The sequence below is a fragment of the Piliocolobus tephrosceles genome, chromosome 1 (assembly GCF_002776525.5).
Source record: "Piliocolobus tephrosceles isolate RC106 chromosome 1, ASM277652v3, whole genome shotgun sequence".
NCBI lineage: Eukaryota > Metazoa > Chordata > Mammalia > Primates > Cercopithecidae > Piliocolobus > Piliocolobus tephrosceles.
Genome location: NC_045434.1, coordinates 68811283 through 68826058, shown reverse-complemented (window position 1 = coordinate 68826058; position 14776 = coordinate 68811283). Strand labels below are relative to the sequence as shown.

The 14776-nt window shown below is 36.0% G+C and overlaps 1 protein-coding gene across 4 annotated transcripts in view; it reads left to right on the top strand.

The window, feature by feature from the left end:
* INTS7 (integrator complex subunit 7) overlaps window positions 1-14776 on the top strand; it is a 101941-nt gene that overhangs the window by 11436 nt on the left and 75729 nt on the right. For 2 of the 4 annotated variants that reach the window (XM_023203806.3, XM_023203807.1), the window contains 4 exons: window positions 2768-2897; window positions 3714-3860; window positions 6952-7089; window positions 11333-11379. In XM_023203806.3, the coding sequence (XP_023059574.1) occupies window positions 2768-2897; window positions 3714-3860; window positions 6952-7089; window positions 11333-11379 (462 nt within the window). Of the gene's footprint in view, window positions 1-2767; window positions 2898-3713; window positions 3886-6308; window positions 6714-6951; window positions 7090-11332; window positions 11380-14776 lie in introns of those variants that run through there. The other 2 variants (XM_023203808.1, XM_023203809.1) reach the window with 2 other exon arrangements.

The window sequence follows — 14776 nt, the reverse complement described above, 5'->3', positions numbered from 1 at the left end:
TACAGGGATAGCTGGCTAGCCCTATGCAGATGAATGAAACTGGACCCCCCTCCCTTTCACCATATACAAAAATTAACTCAAGATGGATTTAATATTCAAATGTAAGATCTCAAACTGTAAGAATCCTAGAAGAAAACCTAGGAAGTACCTTTCTCGACATCAGACTTGAGAAGGAATTTATGGCTAAATCCTCAAAAGCAGTTGCAACAAAACCAAAAATTGACCAGTGGGACCTGATTAAGCAAAAGAGCATCTGCACAGTGAAAGAAACTATCAACAGAGTAAACAGCCTACAGAATGGAAGAAAATATTTGCAAACTACGCATCTGACAGACGTGTAATATCTAGTCTATAAGGAACTTAATTCAACAAGCAAAAACCAAATAACCCTATTAAAAAGTGGGCAAAGGACATGAAAAGACATTCTCAAAAGAAGACATACAAGCAGTCCACAAACATGAAAAAAATGCTCAGCTTCAGTAATCATCAGAGAAATATAAATTAAAACCATAGTGAGATACCATCTCACACCAGTCAATATGGCTCTTATTGAAAAGTCAAAAAATAACATGCTGGTGAGGCTGTGAAGAAAAGGGAATGCTTATATATGTGCTGTTGGTGGGAATGTAAATTAGTTCAGCCAGTGTAGAAAGCAGTTTGGAGATTTGTCAAACAACTTAGAACTGCCATTCAACCCAGTAATCCCATTACTGGATATATACCCAAAAGAAAATAAATCATTCTACCCAAAAGACACATGTACTCATATGTTTATCCCAGCGCTGTTAACTATAACAAACATATGGAATCAACCTAGATGCATGTCAATCATAGATTGGATAAAGAAAATGTGGTATATATGCACCATGGAATACTATGCAGCCATAAAAAAGAATGAAAACATATCTTTTGCAGCAGCATGGATGCAGCTGGAGGCCATTACCCTAAGCAGATTAATGTAGGAACAGAAAATCAAATATTGTATGTTCTCACTTATAAGTGGGAGCTAAGCTTTGGGTACACATGGACATAAAGAGAGGAACAGTAGACACCCGGGACTCTAAAAGTAAGCAGGGAGGGAGAGGGGAAGAGTTGAAAAACTACCTGTTGGGTACTATGCTCACTACCTGGGTAATGGGATCATTCATACCCCAAACTTCAGCGTCTCACAGTATACCCATTAGCAAACTTGCACATGTACCCCCGAATCTAAAATAAAAGAAAAATGAAAATTAAAGGAAAGAGCCAGAGGGTTGTCAAAAGAGCTGTACAGTTTTACATTCCTACTAACAATGTATGAGAGTTATAGTTACCCCATATTCTCATTAGCACTTGCATTGTTGGTCTTTTTAAAGTTTTTGCCATTCTAGTGAATGTGTAGTGGTATCTTATTGGAGTTTTAAATCTTCATTTCCCTGATGATACTGTTGAGCATCTGTTCATGTGCTTATATTTGCCATCCATATTTTTTCCTCAATGAAATTTCTCTTTAATTCTTGTCCATTTAAAAAATTGGTTTGTACTATTGATTTACAACAACTGTGGATGAAGTCCTTTATCACATATGTGTTTTGTAAATGTTTTCTTTCAGTATGTGGGTTGTCTTTTCATCTTAACAGTGTCTTTTGAAGAGCAGTTTTAAATTTTGATGAAATTTAACTTACCACTTTTTTATTTTATGATTTATGCCTTTTGTTTTATCTAAGAATTCTTTGCCTAACCCAAGCTCATAAAAATTTTCTTTATGTCTTCTTCTACATAGTTTATAATTTTAGCTCTTACACTGAGGTCTGTGGTTCATTTTGAGTTAATTTTTGTGTATGATGCAAGGGAGGAGGTTGATTCTTTTTGCTATGCTTATCTAGCTTTTCCAGAATCACATGTTTAAAAGGTTAGTCTTTCCACATTGAATTATGTTGGTACCTTTATTAGATTATTGATTTGAGAACTTTCTTCTTTCTTAATATGAGCCTTCAATGTTATAAATGTTCCTTGAAGCACTACTCTAGTTGCATTCCATAGATTGTGCTTTTATTTTCATTCAGTTCAAAATATTTTTCTAATTTCTTCTTTCAGCTGTGGGTTATTTATTTATTTGTTACTTAAATTTTTTTTTTTGAGATGGGGTCTTGTGCTGCTGCCCAGGCTGGAGCACGGTGACACAATCACCGTTCACCGCAGCTTCAGCCTCCCAGGCTCAAGTGATTCATCCACCTCAGCCTCCCCAGTAGCTGGGTCCACAGGCGCACACCACCACACTTGGATCTTTTTTTTTTTTTTTTTTTCATAGAGACGAGGTCTTACTATGTTGTACAGGCTGGTCATGAACTCCTGAGCTCAAGCAGTCCTCCTTTTCCCAGCCTCTAAAATTGTTGACATTACCGGTATGAGCCACCATGCCTAGCCACCTATGGGTTAAAGGTGCTTTTTTTTTTTCCTTTTTTCTAATTTAATTCCATGTGGTCAGAAAACAGGCATTGTATGATTTCAGTCCTTTTAAATGTGTTGAGCTTTATTTTGTGGCTTTGAATATTCTTAACTCGTACCTTAAAAATTTTTTTCATTATTATTTATCTAAAAGTAGTGATTTCCAGATTACTATTTGATATATCATTTTTACTTTTAAAAGGGTAATGAATTATACTTTACCTGCTTCTTAAGAATGATTATTTCTTCACTATCTAGTAAATTAATATTTGCTATTTTTGCTTTGTAGCCACAAATATGCAAACTGTTCTTCCCTCTCTGTGCTTTTTTTTTTCCATAGGCCTAAGATCTGGCAAACTTGGTGAACAGTGCGAAGCAGTAGTTCGCTTTCCCAGACTTTTTCAGAAGTATCCATTCCCTATTCTTATCAATTCTGCATTCCTAAAGTTAGCTGATGTTTTCAGAGTTGGGTAAGTCTTTTTAAAGCCTCAATGTTCTAAAGTACTTTGTTCATATTTCTTGTTTTCTATTGTGGTCTTTTTCTTTTTGCCTTTTAGGACTTCCACCTGGTTAGTTACCATTAGTGGACACACATGACTGTGCAGCACATCAGTGTGAGATTTAATGACGTTTAAAGCAAAAATGAGGAGTATAATTTAGACAATACTTATTTCTTTGGAGAACAGAATAAAATTAAGACAACCTTGATATTTTACTGTATACTTCAGGAAAATCTGTGGCTTTATACAGATTGTTTTTGAGAAGTTGCTGATTTAATAATTTATTTTATAGCATGAGATGCATGTCTGTGTAGTGCCTGAAACATATAAGCACTGAATACATGCCTGTTTGCTTTTTCGCCCCCACCATTCCCTCTTCTGCTGCTTTCTGCCATTCTCCATGCCCTCATGTGCTCATATGTACACAATACCACACTTGAGGAGAAGAGAAGTTGTGGAATAAGCGCAAGAGAAGAGAAAGACCATCTGACTTCCTGGCCTTGGTTATAATACAGTTTGAGGAGATTTAGTTCTGCTCTAGGTCTTCTCCTTGTGTCACTGCCATTTTGGTGTCTTGCAGCAAGACTATAGCATAGCTAACTGCTTATGCTTAGTGTCCACGTAAGGTACAAACTTTAAGTAACTCTTTTAGTAGTGAAACAAATAATGATAAGATTGAAAAATATTTGCTGTTGCTAAAATTTAATATTATTAGTGTTGCTTTGGTTCCTAATTAAATATTACTTTCTAAAGTGACCTAATTTATTTTATTTCTGGTTTTTCTAGAAATAATTTCCTGAGGCTATGTGTTCTTAAAGTTACCCAACAAAGTGAGAAACATTTGGAGAAGATTCTAAACGTGGATGAATTTGTGAAGAGAATTTTTTCTGTGATTCATAGTAATGATCCCGTGGCAAGAGCCATCACCCTCCGGTATACTGTATTGTAATAATTCACTGTAAGATTATTTGAACTGTAGTTATGTACAAAAAAGGCAGTATATTTACATTTTTCATTTTGAATATTAGGAGTTGTTTTTGGTTTTTTGACTAAGAGTCAAGGCAAAAATGTGATAACCATCCCAATCTGCAAATGCTTTTTAGTTAACATCTATGTTAACTGTTTTGGTTATAAATTGTTGCCTAACTTGTATTTGAAATGCATCTCTATATAGGTAGGTGTTCTGATCAAATAATTTGGTGGATCTCAATATAACAGCCTCAGCTCATTTTGAACTATGCCGTCTTGACCTTGTACTTAATGTTTTCTGTCAGTTTTCTATATTCTTCCCTGATTATGTGATCATTTTTAATGTGATAAATCATATTTGATCTCACCGGAGAACATCAGATATAACCACTATAATTTCTTTAGCTTTTTGTTTTCTTTCTTGGCATATTTTTAAAAATGTATTTGTTAGAATTTCATTTGGTAAGCCTTATATCCAGCTTGAACCATATTCTCTTTTTAGCTCTGCCATTTATAGAATGATATCTATTAACTTTTTATATCTTTTGAAATTCACTTTCCTAAATTATAGGGCTCATTTCTGACCTACCCTGCCCAGACAGTCTTCTTTTTAACCAGGAAGTTCAGGATGTTACATCATCCCTGAATGTCCTTTTTTCCACACCAAGAATCAGTTCTTCCTTCTTATTCAGAATTTAATGCTTTTGTCATTTCTTTGCCTTTTGAGTGATTAAATTGTGAGCAGTATGTGATATTTTAAAGTCAGTTAATTGATTTTCATCTTTTGAAAGCTATATTCAATAGAATTTATTTATTTATATATTTATTTATTTATTTATTGAGGTGGAGTCTCAGTCTGTCGCCCAGGCTGGAGTGCAATGGTGTGATCTCGGCTCACTGCAACCTCTGCCTCCTGGGTTCAGGCAATTCTCCTCCCGCAGCCTCCCAAGTAGCTGGGATTATAGGTGCCCACCACCACGCTCAGCTAATTTTTTTACTTTTAGTAGAGACACGATTTCACCATGTTGACCAGGCTGGCTGGTCTTGAACACCTGACCTCAGGTGATCTGCCCACCTCAGCCTACCATAGTGTTAGGATTACAGGTGGGAGCCACTGCGTCTGGCCCAGAATTTAAACTTAAGATGTTTTTACCCTTTACTTCAGCAAATATACCTGTAGGAATTTTTAAAATAAATCATTTTTAAAAGTTGGTGAATATATGTATATAGATGATTATAGTGTCATTTCTGTGGAACGAAAAATTGCGGAAAAATCAATGTGGGAATGGCTATTTGTGAACTGCTGTATAACTTTTAAAGAGTGAAGTGAGTTGTGAGTCTATATATGCTGACATAGAAAGATGTTAAGTTTTAAAAAGTTGTCAAATAGTATCAATTTTATTAACTCATTTTGTCAGTTAATACTAATATATATGTTTATATAGGCTCAGAAAAAAATCTAGAGGAATATATACCGTTAACAGTGATTATTTTTGGTAGAGTCTTTGGGTTATAGATTACAAGAGGCTTTTCCATTTGACTTTTTTTTGTAATGTTTGAATTGTTTTTCACAAACGTGGTTTTTTTTTTTAAATCAAAAGACAATAGAATTTAACTGGTGGAATGAATTTCATAAATAATTTAGAGCTAGCCTGAATATTTTGGTAAGAATGTAGATTAATATTTGTTATTCATTTTGCATGCTTGCCCTTCTCTAAGTCATGGCAGTTGACTTTTGCCTCAACTCTTTTTTTAAGCACTATGGTTGTCAGTAAAACCAGCGATCTCTAGAAAGCTTCCAAAAAGCAGGATCACTTTAAAAGAAAAAAAAAATTAGATTTAAATCAGATTTTTCTACAGTAACACTTGTTGCAATAAGTATTAAAGGAAAATTGAAGAATTTTATATCTAATCCAGTTTTCATTTAAAAGAGTAGTAAAATAAAAAGATTCTCAGGCACACAAGGCCTTAGGAGGTTTGCCATATAGGACCTATTTTGTAAACATTCTAGAAGGAGGTACTCAAGTAGGAAGAGAAAAATTAAGCTGGAAGCAGTAGGAATAAGTCGTTAAATGTGTCAGTATTAGAGTAGTCTAATCTTTTCTGATATAATAGATTAATAGTCATTTGTTATTTCTTTTGAAAAATGTATAATTTCAAAACCTTCAAATTAAATATAAATTACATATTTAGTCCATTTTAGTTTCTTGCTACTAATAGTATTACTTAAACTTGATAGTACTAGGATAGTACTAATTAATTGAGTGTAATTACAGGGAATAATTAGGTGATTACATGTCACATTGGAAGGTTATTTAGGATGTTGACCTTGAAAAAGGTTGTCATTGTAGGAACATTGTAGATTTTGTTTACTGCAGTGTTTTGCAAATTTCTAAAATTTATGCCTTTCTACTGAAAGGATTTTTCAAACTACTTTCTGTGGTTTATATCACAAACAATAGATTTTTTTCCTTTCTAAGTGTGTAATTTTATTATGAAGTAGACTGTTTTCCAAGCTTTACCTTCTGCACCGTTGTTGATTCTGGCATGAGCCCCAGGGGCGTACTCAACCACTCCTTTCTTGATCTTGAGGACATTTGAAAATCATCATACCAATATTTACTGATGTGGGAAAAAAAGATTGGGAGGTCTTACTTTTTTTTACTTTGTGTATCTGCTTAACAGCAAAAATATATTATTCTTAATGCTTTGCTGAAATGGACTTCTTTATGCAACATTGGAAAATTGATATTTTGATGCTTTAATAATTCAGAAGTTTCCTTTCTGGGCTGTTTGGTACCTGGAATGTACTTCAAGGTGATTGTTAAAAATTTTGCTTTTTAGATAAGCCATCTTAATTTTTCTGACATATTGAAATATGTAAAAGTGTTTAAAATTTGAGTCATGGATTTCTAAAGTTATGCTTTATTAACCAGAGTTACATGGAATTACCTATAAACTTTAGTTTTGATAATCTGGCTTTGCCTGGCCTCTTGCTTTTCTGACCTTGACTTTGTCATATGCCTGATATTCTTGAGTTTCTCTATTTCTGTAGGATGTTGGGAAGTCTGGCATCAATAATTCCTGAGAGGAAGAATGCTCATCACAGTATTCGTCAGAGTTTAGATTCACATGATAATGTAGAAGTTGAAGCTGCTGTTTTTGCTGCTGCAAACTTCTCTGCACAGTCAAAGTAAGCATACAGAAGTACATCCCTTTTAGTAATTTGGCTTCCCAAGAAAAGTTTTTGAAGGAAAAACTGATCAACTTATATAAACATTAAGAGATACAGGAAAGTGTACATGACAAGGTATATTTTCCAAGAAGGTTTACCTTACACTGGGGAAACAAGACTTAAATTCATAAAATAGAAAATGTAAGTACAAATGTTGGCATTAATTGTGTAAATGAAATGAGTTTCCAGAAGGACAGGATCAGCACAGGTTAGTTGAGGAAGGCTTCATTGGGTAGCAGAGGCTTTATTCACTGAGGAGCTTCCCTCAGACATATACATCTGTAATACTAAAATGCTTACTCACTGTCTTCTAATGTTAATTTGTTTTGCATTAGAGCTGTCCACAGTTTGGCAAAGACAATAACTTGAATTAAAACCAATTTTAACCTATTCAGAATGTCATGTCCTACACTTGTTTTACAGAACAGTATTTTTTTGGGGGGTCGGGAGGATTAAATGTTGACCATGGTTTTATTACTATGTTTGATTGGCTTGTTTCTCTTCTGTAAAATAAAATATAATATCCCCTGACTGACAGGAAAAGTAGCCTTGCCTTCTGGGGAGCGTTTTGGTCATATGTATGAAAAGCCTTAAACAGGTACATCCCTTTGACCCCGGAAATTCACTTCCAGAATTTATCCTAAGATATCAGCAATATGTACTGATAATTATTTATATGGATGCTAAGTGTAGTGTTACTTGTAACAACAAAAGAAATGAGAAGCAACCTAAATTTCTGCCATTGAGCTTAGATAAATTATGATCATACAATAGAATACGGTAACAACTTAAATGCTTTTAGAAACATATTTGGAAGCAGTTTACATAATAGGTTATGTAATATGACAGGTTTGTTTAAAAAAAAAAAAAACCCTAATAACTTATGTAATATAACAGGTTTGTTGAAAAAAAAGAAAAGGCCTAGTATTTGTATTTATGCAATAGAAAAAAAGACTGGAAGGATATATATAAAAATCTTGTCTCTGAGTGGTAAGATGGTATATAATTTTTGTTTTCTTTTTATAAATTTCTCTATATCTTGGCATGAACAAGTTCCAGTTTTATAACCAGGTGAATAATAAATTTTTTTTAACATTAAAAAAATTAGCATTTGCATACCTTTCTCTTCAGCTTTTGTTTTGTTTTGTTTTTTGAGGTGGAGTTTCGCTCTTGTCACCCAGGCTGGAGTACAGTGGCACAATCTCAGCTCACAGTAACCTCCGCCTCCCGGGTTCAAGCAATTCTTCTGCCTCAGCCTCCCAAGTAGCTGGGATTATAGGCGCCTGCCACCATGCCTAGCTAACTTTTGTATTTTTAGTAGAGATGGGGTTTCAGCATGTTGGCCAGGCTGGTCTTGAACTCCTGACCTCAGGTGATCCACCTGCCTCGGCCTCCCAAAGTGCTGGAATTATAGGCATGAGCCACTGTGCCCGGCCCCTTCAGCTATTCTTATCAAACCTTTAGAGTTCCGGGAATTCTTATTGAAAAAGTAAATAATAGAAAGCATATAGTTTTTAATTTCATGGATCAAAATTAATAAATAGATGTGGCAGTAATTGATGATCAGAAATATCTGAATAAGTACAGTTCCTTTTTGTGCCTTTGAAAATAAGCATTTTTTTTCTCATTGAGAGTCATTGGTATTGAGAGGACTTTTAAAAATTTCAGTCACATGTCTCTTAACTATGAGGTTACATTCTGAGAAATGCATTGTTAGGCAATTTCATCGCTGTGCAAACATCATAGAGGGCTTACACAAATCTAGATGGTATAACCTAATATACACCTAGGTTATATGGTATAACCTGTTGCCCCTAGGCTGTAAACCTGTATAGCATGTTTCTATGCTGAATGCTGTAGGCAGTTGGAACACAGTGGTAAGTATTTGTGTATCTACACATAGAAAAGCCTCAGTAAAATGTGGCATAAAAGATTAAAATGGTATTCCTGTATAGGGCACTTACCATGAATGGAGCTTGCAGGACTGGAATTTGCTCTGGGTGATCAGTGAGTGACTGGTAAATGAAAGTGAAAGCCTAGGACATTACTGTATTACTACTGTAGACTTCCTGGACACTGTATACTTAGGGTTCACTAAATTTATTTTTGAAGTTTTTCTTCCTTCAATAATAAATTAGCTTTAACTTACTATAACTTTTTAACTTTATACAGTCTTAATTTCTTTTAACTTTTTGACTCTTTTATAATAACACTTAGCTTAAAATACAAACATGTAGCTGTATAAACATAATTTCTTTATATCCTTATTCTGTAAACTTTTTTTGTTAAAATTAAGACGTAACTGGGCACAGTGTCTCACGCCTGTAATTCCAGCCCGTAATTGGGAGGCTGAGGTCGGGGTATCCCCTTGAGCTCAGGAGTTCAAGACCAGCCTAGGCAACATAGTGAGACCCCTCAAAGAAAACACACAGGGACACATACATTAACCTAGACCTACACAGGGTCGGACATCAAGACATCTCTGGCCAATATGAATTTTTCAGCTCTGTTATAATCTCTTGAGGCCGCTGTCATATATGTGGTTTGTTGTTGACCAAAACGTTGTTATGCTGTACATGACTGTACTTTTACTGATTAGGAGTTGTGCCTAGTGAATAATTATCATCTGATTACCACTGCCAAGGTGTCAGTGCTTCATAGTCTGTCAGATTAAATATGTACTTTCAGTGCTTCCAAAAATAGTTTTCTAAATTTAGTTTCTAAATTTGGATGATAAATTTGTAATTTAGTGATTCAATTTTATATATGAGAATCACTTTTAGTTCAGTTTTTCTCTTGTGTTCTTATTAGAAGCTAATTTTATTTCAGTCTGTGTAATTACTGGTTTTGAAAAATGATTAAGACCAAGTAAGAGAAACAGCAATTCTTCACTTATGGAAATGATGATTAAACATCTAAATTAGCAGTTTATATAGAAACAGTTTTTAATATACCATGCTTTAATGTGATAACTTGTAATTTATTATATTAAAAAATACCAAATGAGTCTCTTGTCACCTAGGCTGGAATGCAGTGGTGCAATCATGGCACACTGCAGCCTCGAACTCCTGGACCCAAGTGAGCCTCTCACCTCAGCCTCCCAAATTTCTGGGATTACAGGTGTGAGCTACTGTGACCAGCTGACAAGATTTATATTTTTGAGATCAGTGTTCATGTCTTCTCCCAGAAATAATGACCTGGCTCGAGATCACATATCTCGGTCAGTGCTGATGGATTTTTTTTCTAGTGTCTGTATTGATCGGTTTTGGATATTAAATCAGAGTAACAAGCCAAATAAGACTTTTAGAATTTGTTTAATCCTGTTCTTCCCCTGTCTCCTACCGTCACCACATCTGTTTTATTTTAAACCAGAAAATTTTAAATTGCTAGTCTCTGGGTCACAAAGCCGAGTTACAAGCTCAGATGCTTTCAGGGGCCAGGTGAACATTGTCAGTAAGAGCAGTGTCCCCTAGTGGCATCTGTGGTGAACTGAAGCACATCCGCTCCATCTAAAGTGCCCCATGGCACCAGCCTGTTGTTAACAGTGCGGGAATGGATGCCCAGTGCTCAGGTCTCAATTTTTGGCAAAGGAGAGGGGATAATCTGAAAAACCAGATTATTCGATTTGGGCTCACTATATTTAAATGTTGACATTAAGAATTTTTAAAATGTTATTTTAAAAATAATTTTGAAAATATTATTACACACAAAAAGCCTGCAGTCTCCTGGTTTGCAGTTTCTTGGCCCTAAAGGTATGTAACTGATTTTTAAATTTCAAATTGTTATAAGAAGTCTTTATATGGTTATTAAAGAAATACTGAATATCCACCATGTTCAGACACTTTTCTAAGTACCAGAAATATAGAGGTGAAAAAGGTCAGGCCCTGTTGTTATATAAACACAAAATAATTTCAGATGCTTGTTAGTGTTATGAAAAAATAACACTGTATTGTGATAATGGCCTAAGTGAGCTGCTTTAGAGCAGTGTTGGCATAGCCCATTTGGTTGCTGCAGTTTTTGTTTTAGTTGTGTTTCTTACCACCTCCCCTAATCTGAGCACCTGACCTTGGAATGTTAGTTGCAGTTTGGAATATTCGATTTCTTCTGTGCTAATTGTGTTTTATTTCTTTTAAATCCTTAGAAAATATAAGCAAGTGTAATTTTTTGGTTTTAAAGTTTTTTCTGTTCTCTTTTCCCAAAGGGATTTTGCTGTAGGAATCTGTAACAAAATCAGTGAAATGATTCAAGGTATGTATTCTTCATTTAGTATTATGAGTGACTTAATGAGATTTATAATAGCTGCTAACACTAATTAAGTACTTATTATTTGCTAGTCACCATACATTCAGATAATATTTATGAAGTATCTTCTGTGTGCCCACACCGTTAGAAACGCTGAGGATACAGGAGCGAGCAAAACAAAGTCCTTACCCCCATCTAACCTACACTCTGGTCACGGGTGGGGTGTGTGGGGATAGACAAATGTGCATGTGACATTTCTGGTGCTATGGTGAAGAAGTGAGAGAAGAAGGATAGAGAGTCTCAAAAGTAAGTCGGTGGGGGGAGAGAAGGGTCTTACCTATTTTATATATATTGATCAGAGAAGGGACTCTTTTGTATATATTGATCAGAGACGATCTCTGATTTGAGTGAGACATGAAGGAGAAAAAGGAGTGAGCCATGCTGATATAGTCCTGCATTGCTTAACAGGGGATCCTGTGTGAGAAATGCATCCTTAGGCAGTTTTGTTGTTTGAACTTCATAGAGTGTACTTACATAAACCTAAATGGTATAGCCTCCTATACACTTAGGCTGTATGGTATAGCCTATTGCTCCTAGGCTGTAAGCCTACGCAGCATGTAACTATGCTGAATACCATAGGCAATTGTAACAAAATGATAAGTATTTGTATATCTGAGGTAGAAAAGGTAATATATTGCACTGTTACAGTGACTACAGGATCTCTGAAGTTACTCGGAATTTTCCAGCTCCATTATAATCTTATGGGACCACCATCTGTCATGTGGTCCGTCATTCACCAAAGCAGACGTATGGGGTGCATGATTAGTTTAGGGAAGACTGGTCTGTCTGAGAGAGAGTAATGTTATTAGGAGCTCTGGAACTCTCTGCTATTGTCCTTCCAGTGTCTCCCAGTTGCAGTTAGAATCAAATCCAGATTCCTTACCATAGATTACAAAGCTCTGGTTTTCCAATCTCTTCTTTTATACCGTGAGTCATGTGTATTAACCCTATTTATCCTTATAACAGTCATTATGGGAGCCCAAGAACTCCCATAGGGTTAATACCTGTGTCTTACCCCTAATTTATCCTAGCAGTCATAAAAGGGAGCTCTTGGGCTATAGCATTGCATGACTCTAGAGAACACCGCTTTGTTTATATTCTTATAAAGAGCACTCTTTTGAATTGTGCAACGTGGCAGCCTTGGATAGATAATACCATTACGTTCGTTTTGCAGGAAAGGGAATGGAGCCACACTAAAGCTAAATGATTGGTTCACAGTCAAAAAGCGGATAACTTGCAGTTTGGCTTTGAGGCCCATGCTTTTAACCACTATGCTATCGTGCCTTTCTAAGGCATGAATTTCTTAGTGTAGTTATATTTTGCATGCATTTAAATTGTCCTTCAAATTAAAATGAAAGAGAACTTGCTCACTTGCATAAATAATAAAACTCACTCAAAGACCAAGCTACAGTGAATGAGCTTTGTTGTTTTCCCCTTTATTCCTTTGTCTTTTTTCTTCCATCATTAGCAAAAGGGCTTTCCTGCAGAAAGGTATCCTTATGACATTAGAAGGAAGCATCACTTATTCATTGACCAGGATTTTATCAATTGCCTGTTAGACAAGATCTCAGCAGGAAACAGGTGGCACATTTGAATTAAGATAACTCAAGGAAGGTGTAATAAAGGAGCCATTCACAAAGGCATGGCCAGGGTATACTATAGGGGATAATGTAGTTTTTGAGCCTGTAATAGCTGTTACCACACCTCTAACCGTATAGGTTAAAGAGAGGTTACTAGAAACTTGGAGTCATGTCAGAAGGGCCACTTCGAGAAACTAACCTCCAGTAGCATGATGTGACCCTTCTGTGAGAGAACCAGGGAATAAATACTGTGACCTCATTCTCTGCAGCTCCTGCTGGGCTCTCCATTGGTTAAACTCAGAGGGCAGATAGCAAGGGAATTGATGAGAGCTATACAGGTGAGCCTTCTAGGATGCTGGAGTATTCTGTGTATCTGATGGTAGTTATATGGGAATGTACATATGTAGAAATTCATTAATCTGTACACTTAAGATTCATTACTTTATTGTTCCTTAAATTTTATCTTAGAAAAATCTAAAAGAACAGGAATTAGGAGAAGAGAGAGGCAGAGGAAAACATAGGAGTGTGGGTGGAGGAAAAGTGGAGGAAAATTGGAACCCAAGACATGGAAATGGAAGAGGAGTTTTAGGAACAGAGTATCCTGACATTTGGTTTTAAGCCGCTTGTGTTTCTGCCAAGTAAAATCTCTGAGCCTCACTAAATCTTTAGTAAAGATGCCTGTAAGCACTAAGATCCCTCTGAGTACTGGGTTGAGAATAAACTTACAGTGGAGGAAAGGAGGGGATATGAGAGTGGAGTCTGCCATGGGGAAAGGCCTAAGTAGGGAGAATACTTAGGAGACTTTCTATAATTTAGTCAAGAGATGGTAGTGGAAGTGGATCAGCATGGTAACAACGGAGGTAGAAAGAGTTAGTTTTGGATTTTATTTTGAAGATAGAACCAATACGATTTGCTAATACATTTGGAAATGGGATGTGAGAGAATCCTTTCGTTAATTAAGAAAGACTCCAGGGTCTAAGGAGCTATAATGATGTCATTTACTGAGACAGGAGTATTTTTGGAGGGGCAGTTTCAAGGTGAAGATCAGTTCTCTTTGGGCCCTATTAATACAAAATTCTTCTGAGACCTCCTAGTGCAGATGACCAGAAGGTAATGAGATACATGCATCTGATGTCCTGGGCAGGAGGACGGGTGGGTGGCAACCTTTCACATTTAGCTGATAAGGGAAACCATGGGATTATATCAACTCACTCAGGGAAAGCACATAGAATGAGAAGAGAATTTATTACCAACCTACGGGAATATCAGAAATTAAAGTGTAGACAGACAAGGAGACTGCAAAGGAGGTTAAGAAGGAACAGCCAGAGAAAGAGGTCAGAAAACAGTAAGAGTGGAAGAGCCAAAGCCATTAGGAGAGAGTTTCAAAGATAGAATGGTCAGCAGTGTCAAGTGCATTCAGAACCTTAAGGAACAAAATAATAACAACATGAGCATGATGTGACCCTGCAGAGAGGAAAGCAGGGAATACTCTGATCTCATTCTTTTCCCTCTGGCAAACCCAAGTAGAGGCCATCTAGCAATAGAGTTTGTTGATGTAGGCAACTGTTGGACGTTGAAGCGCTGTCTTACGTTCATACCCACAATTATTTCACAATGGAAAAACCAGCGATATGCAGAGTATAATTAGCTTGTGGCATGTATGTGGTCATACATTATGACTGAGAAATTTGTGTTCACCATTACCACAAAGCCATGCCATAGAAGAAAAGATTTGTTGGTTTCACTCCACTGTTGACAGGAAA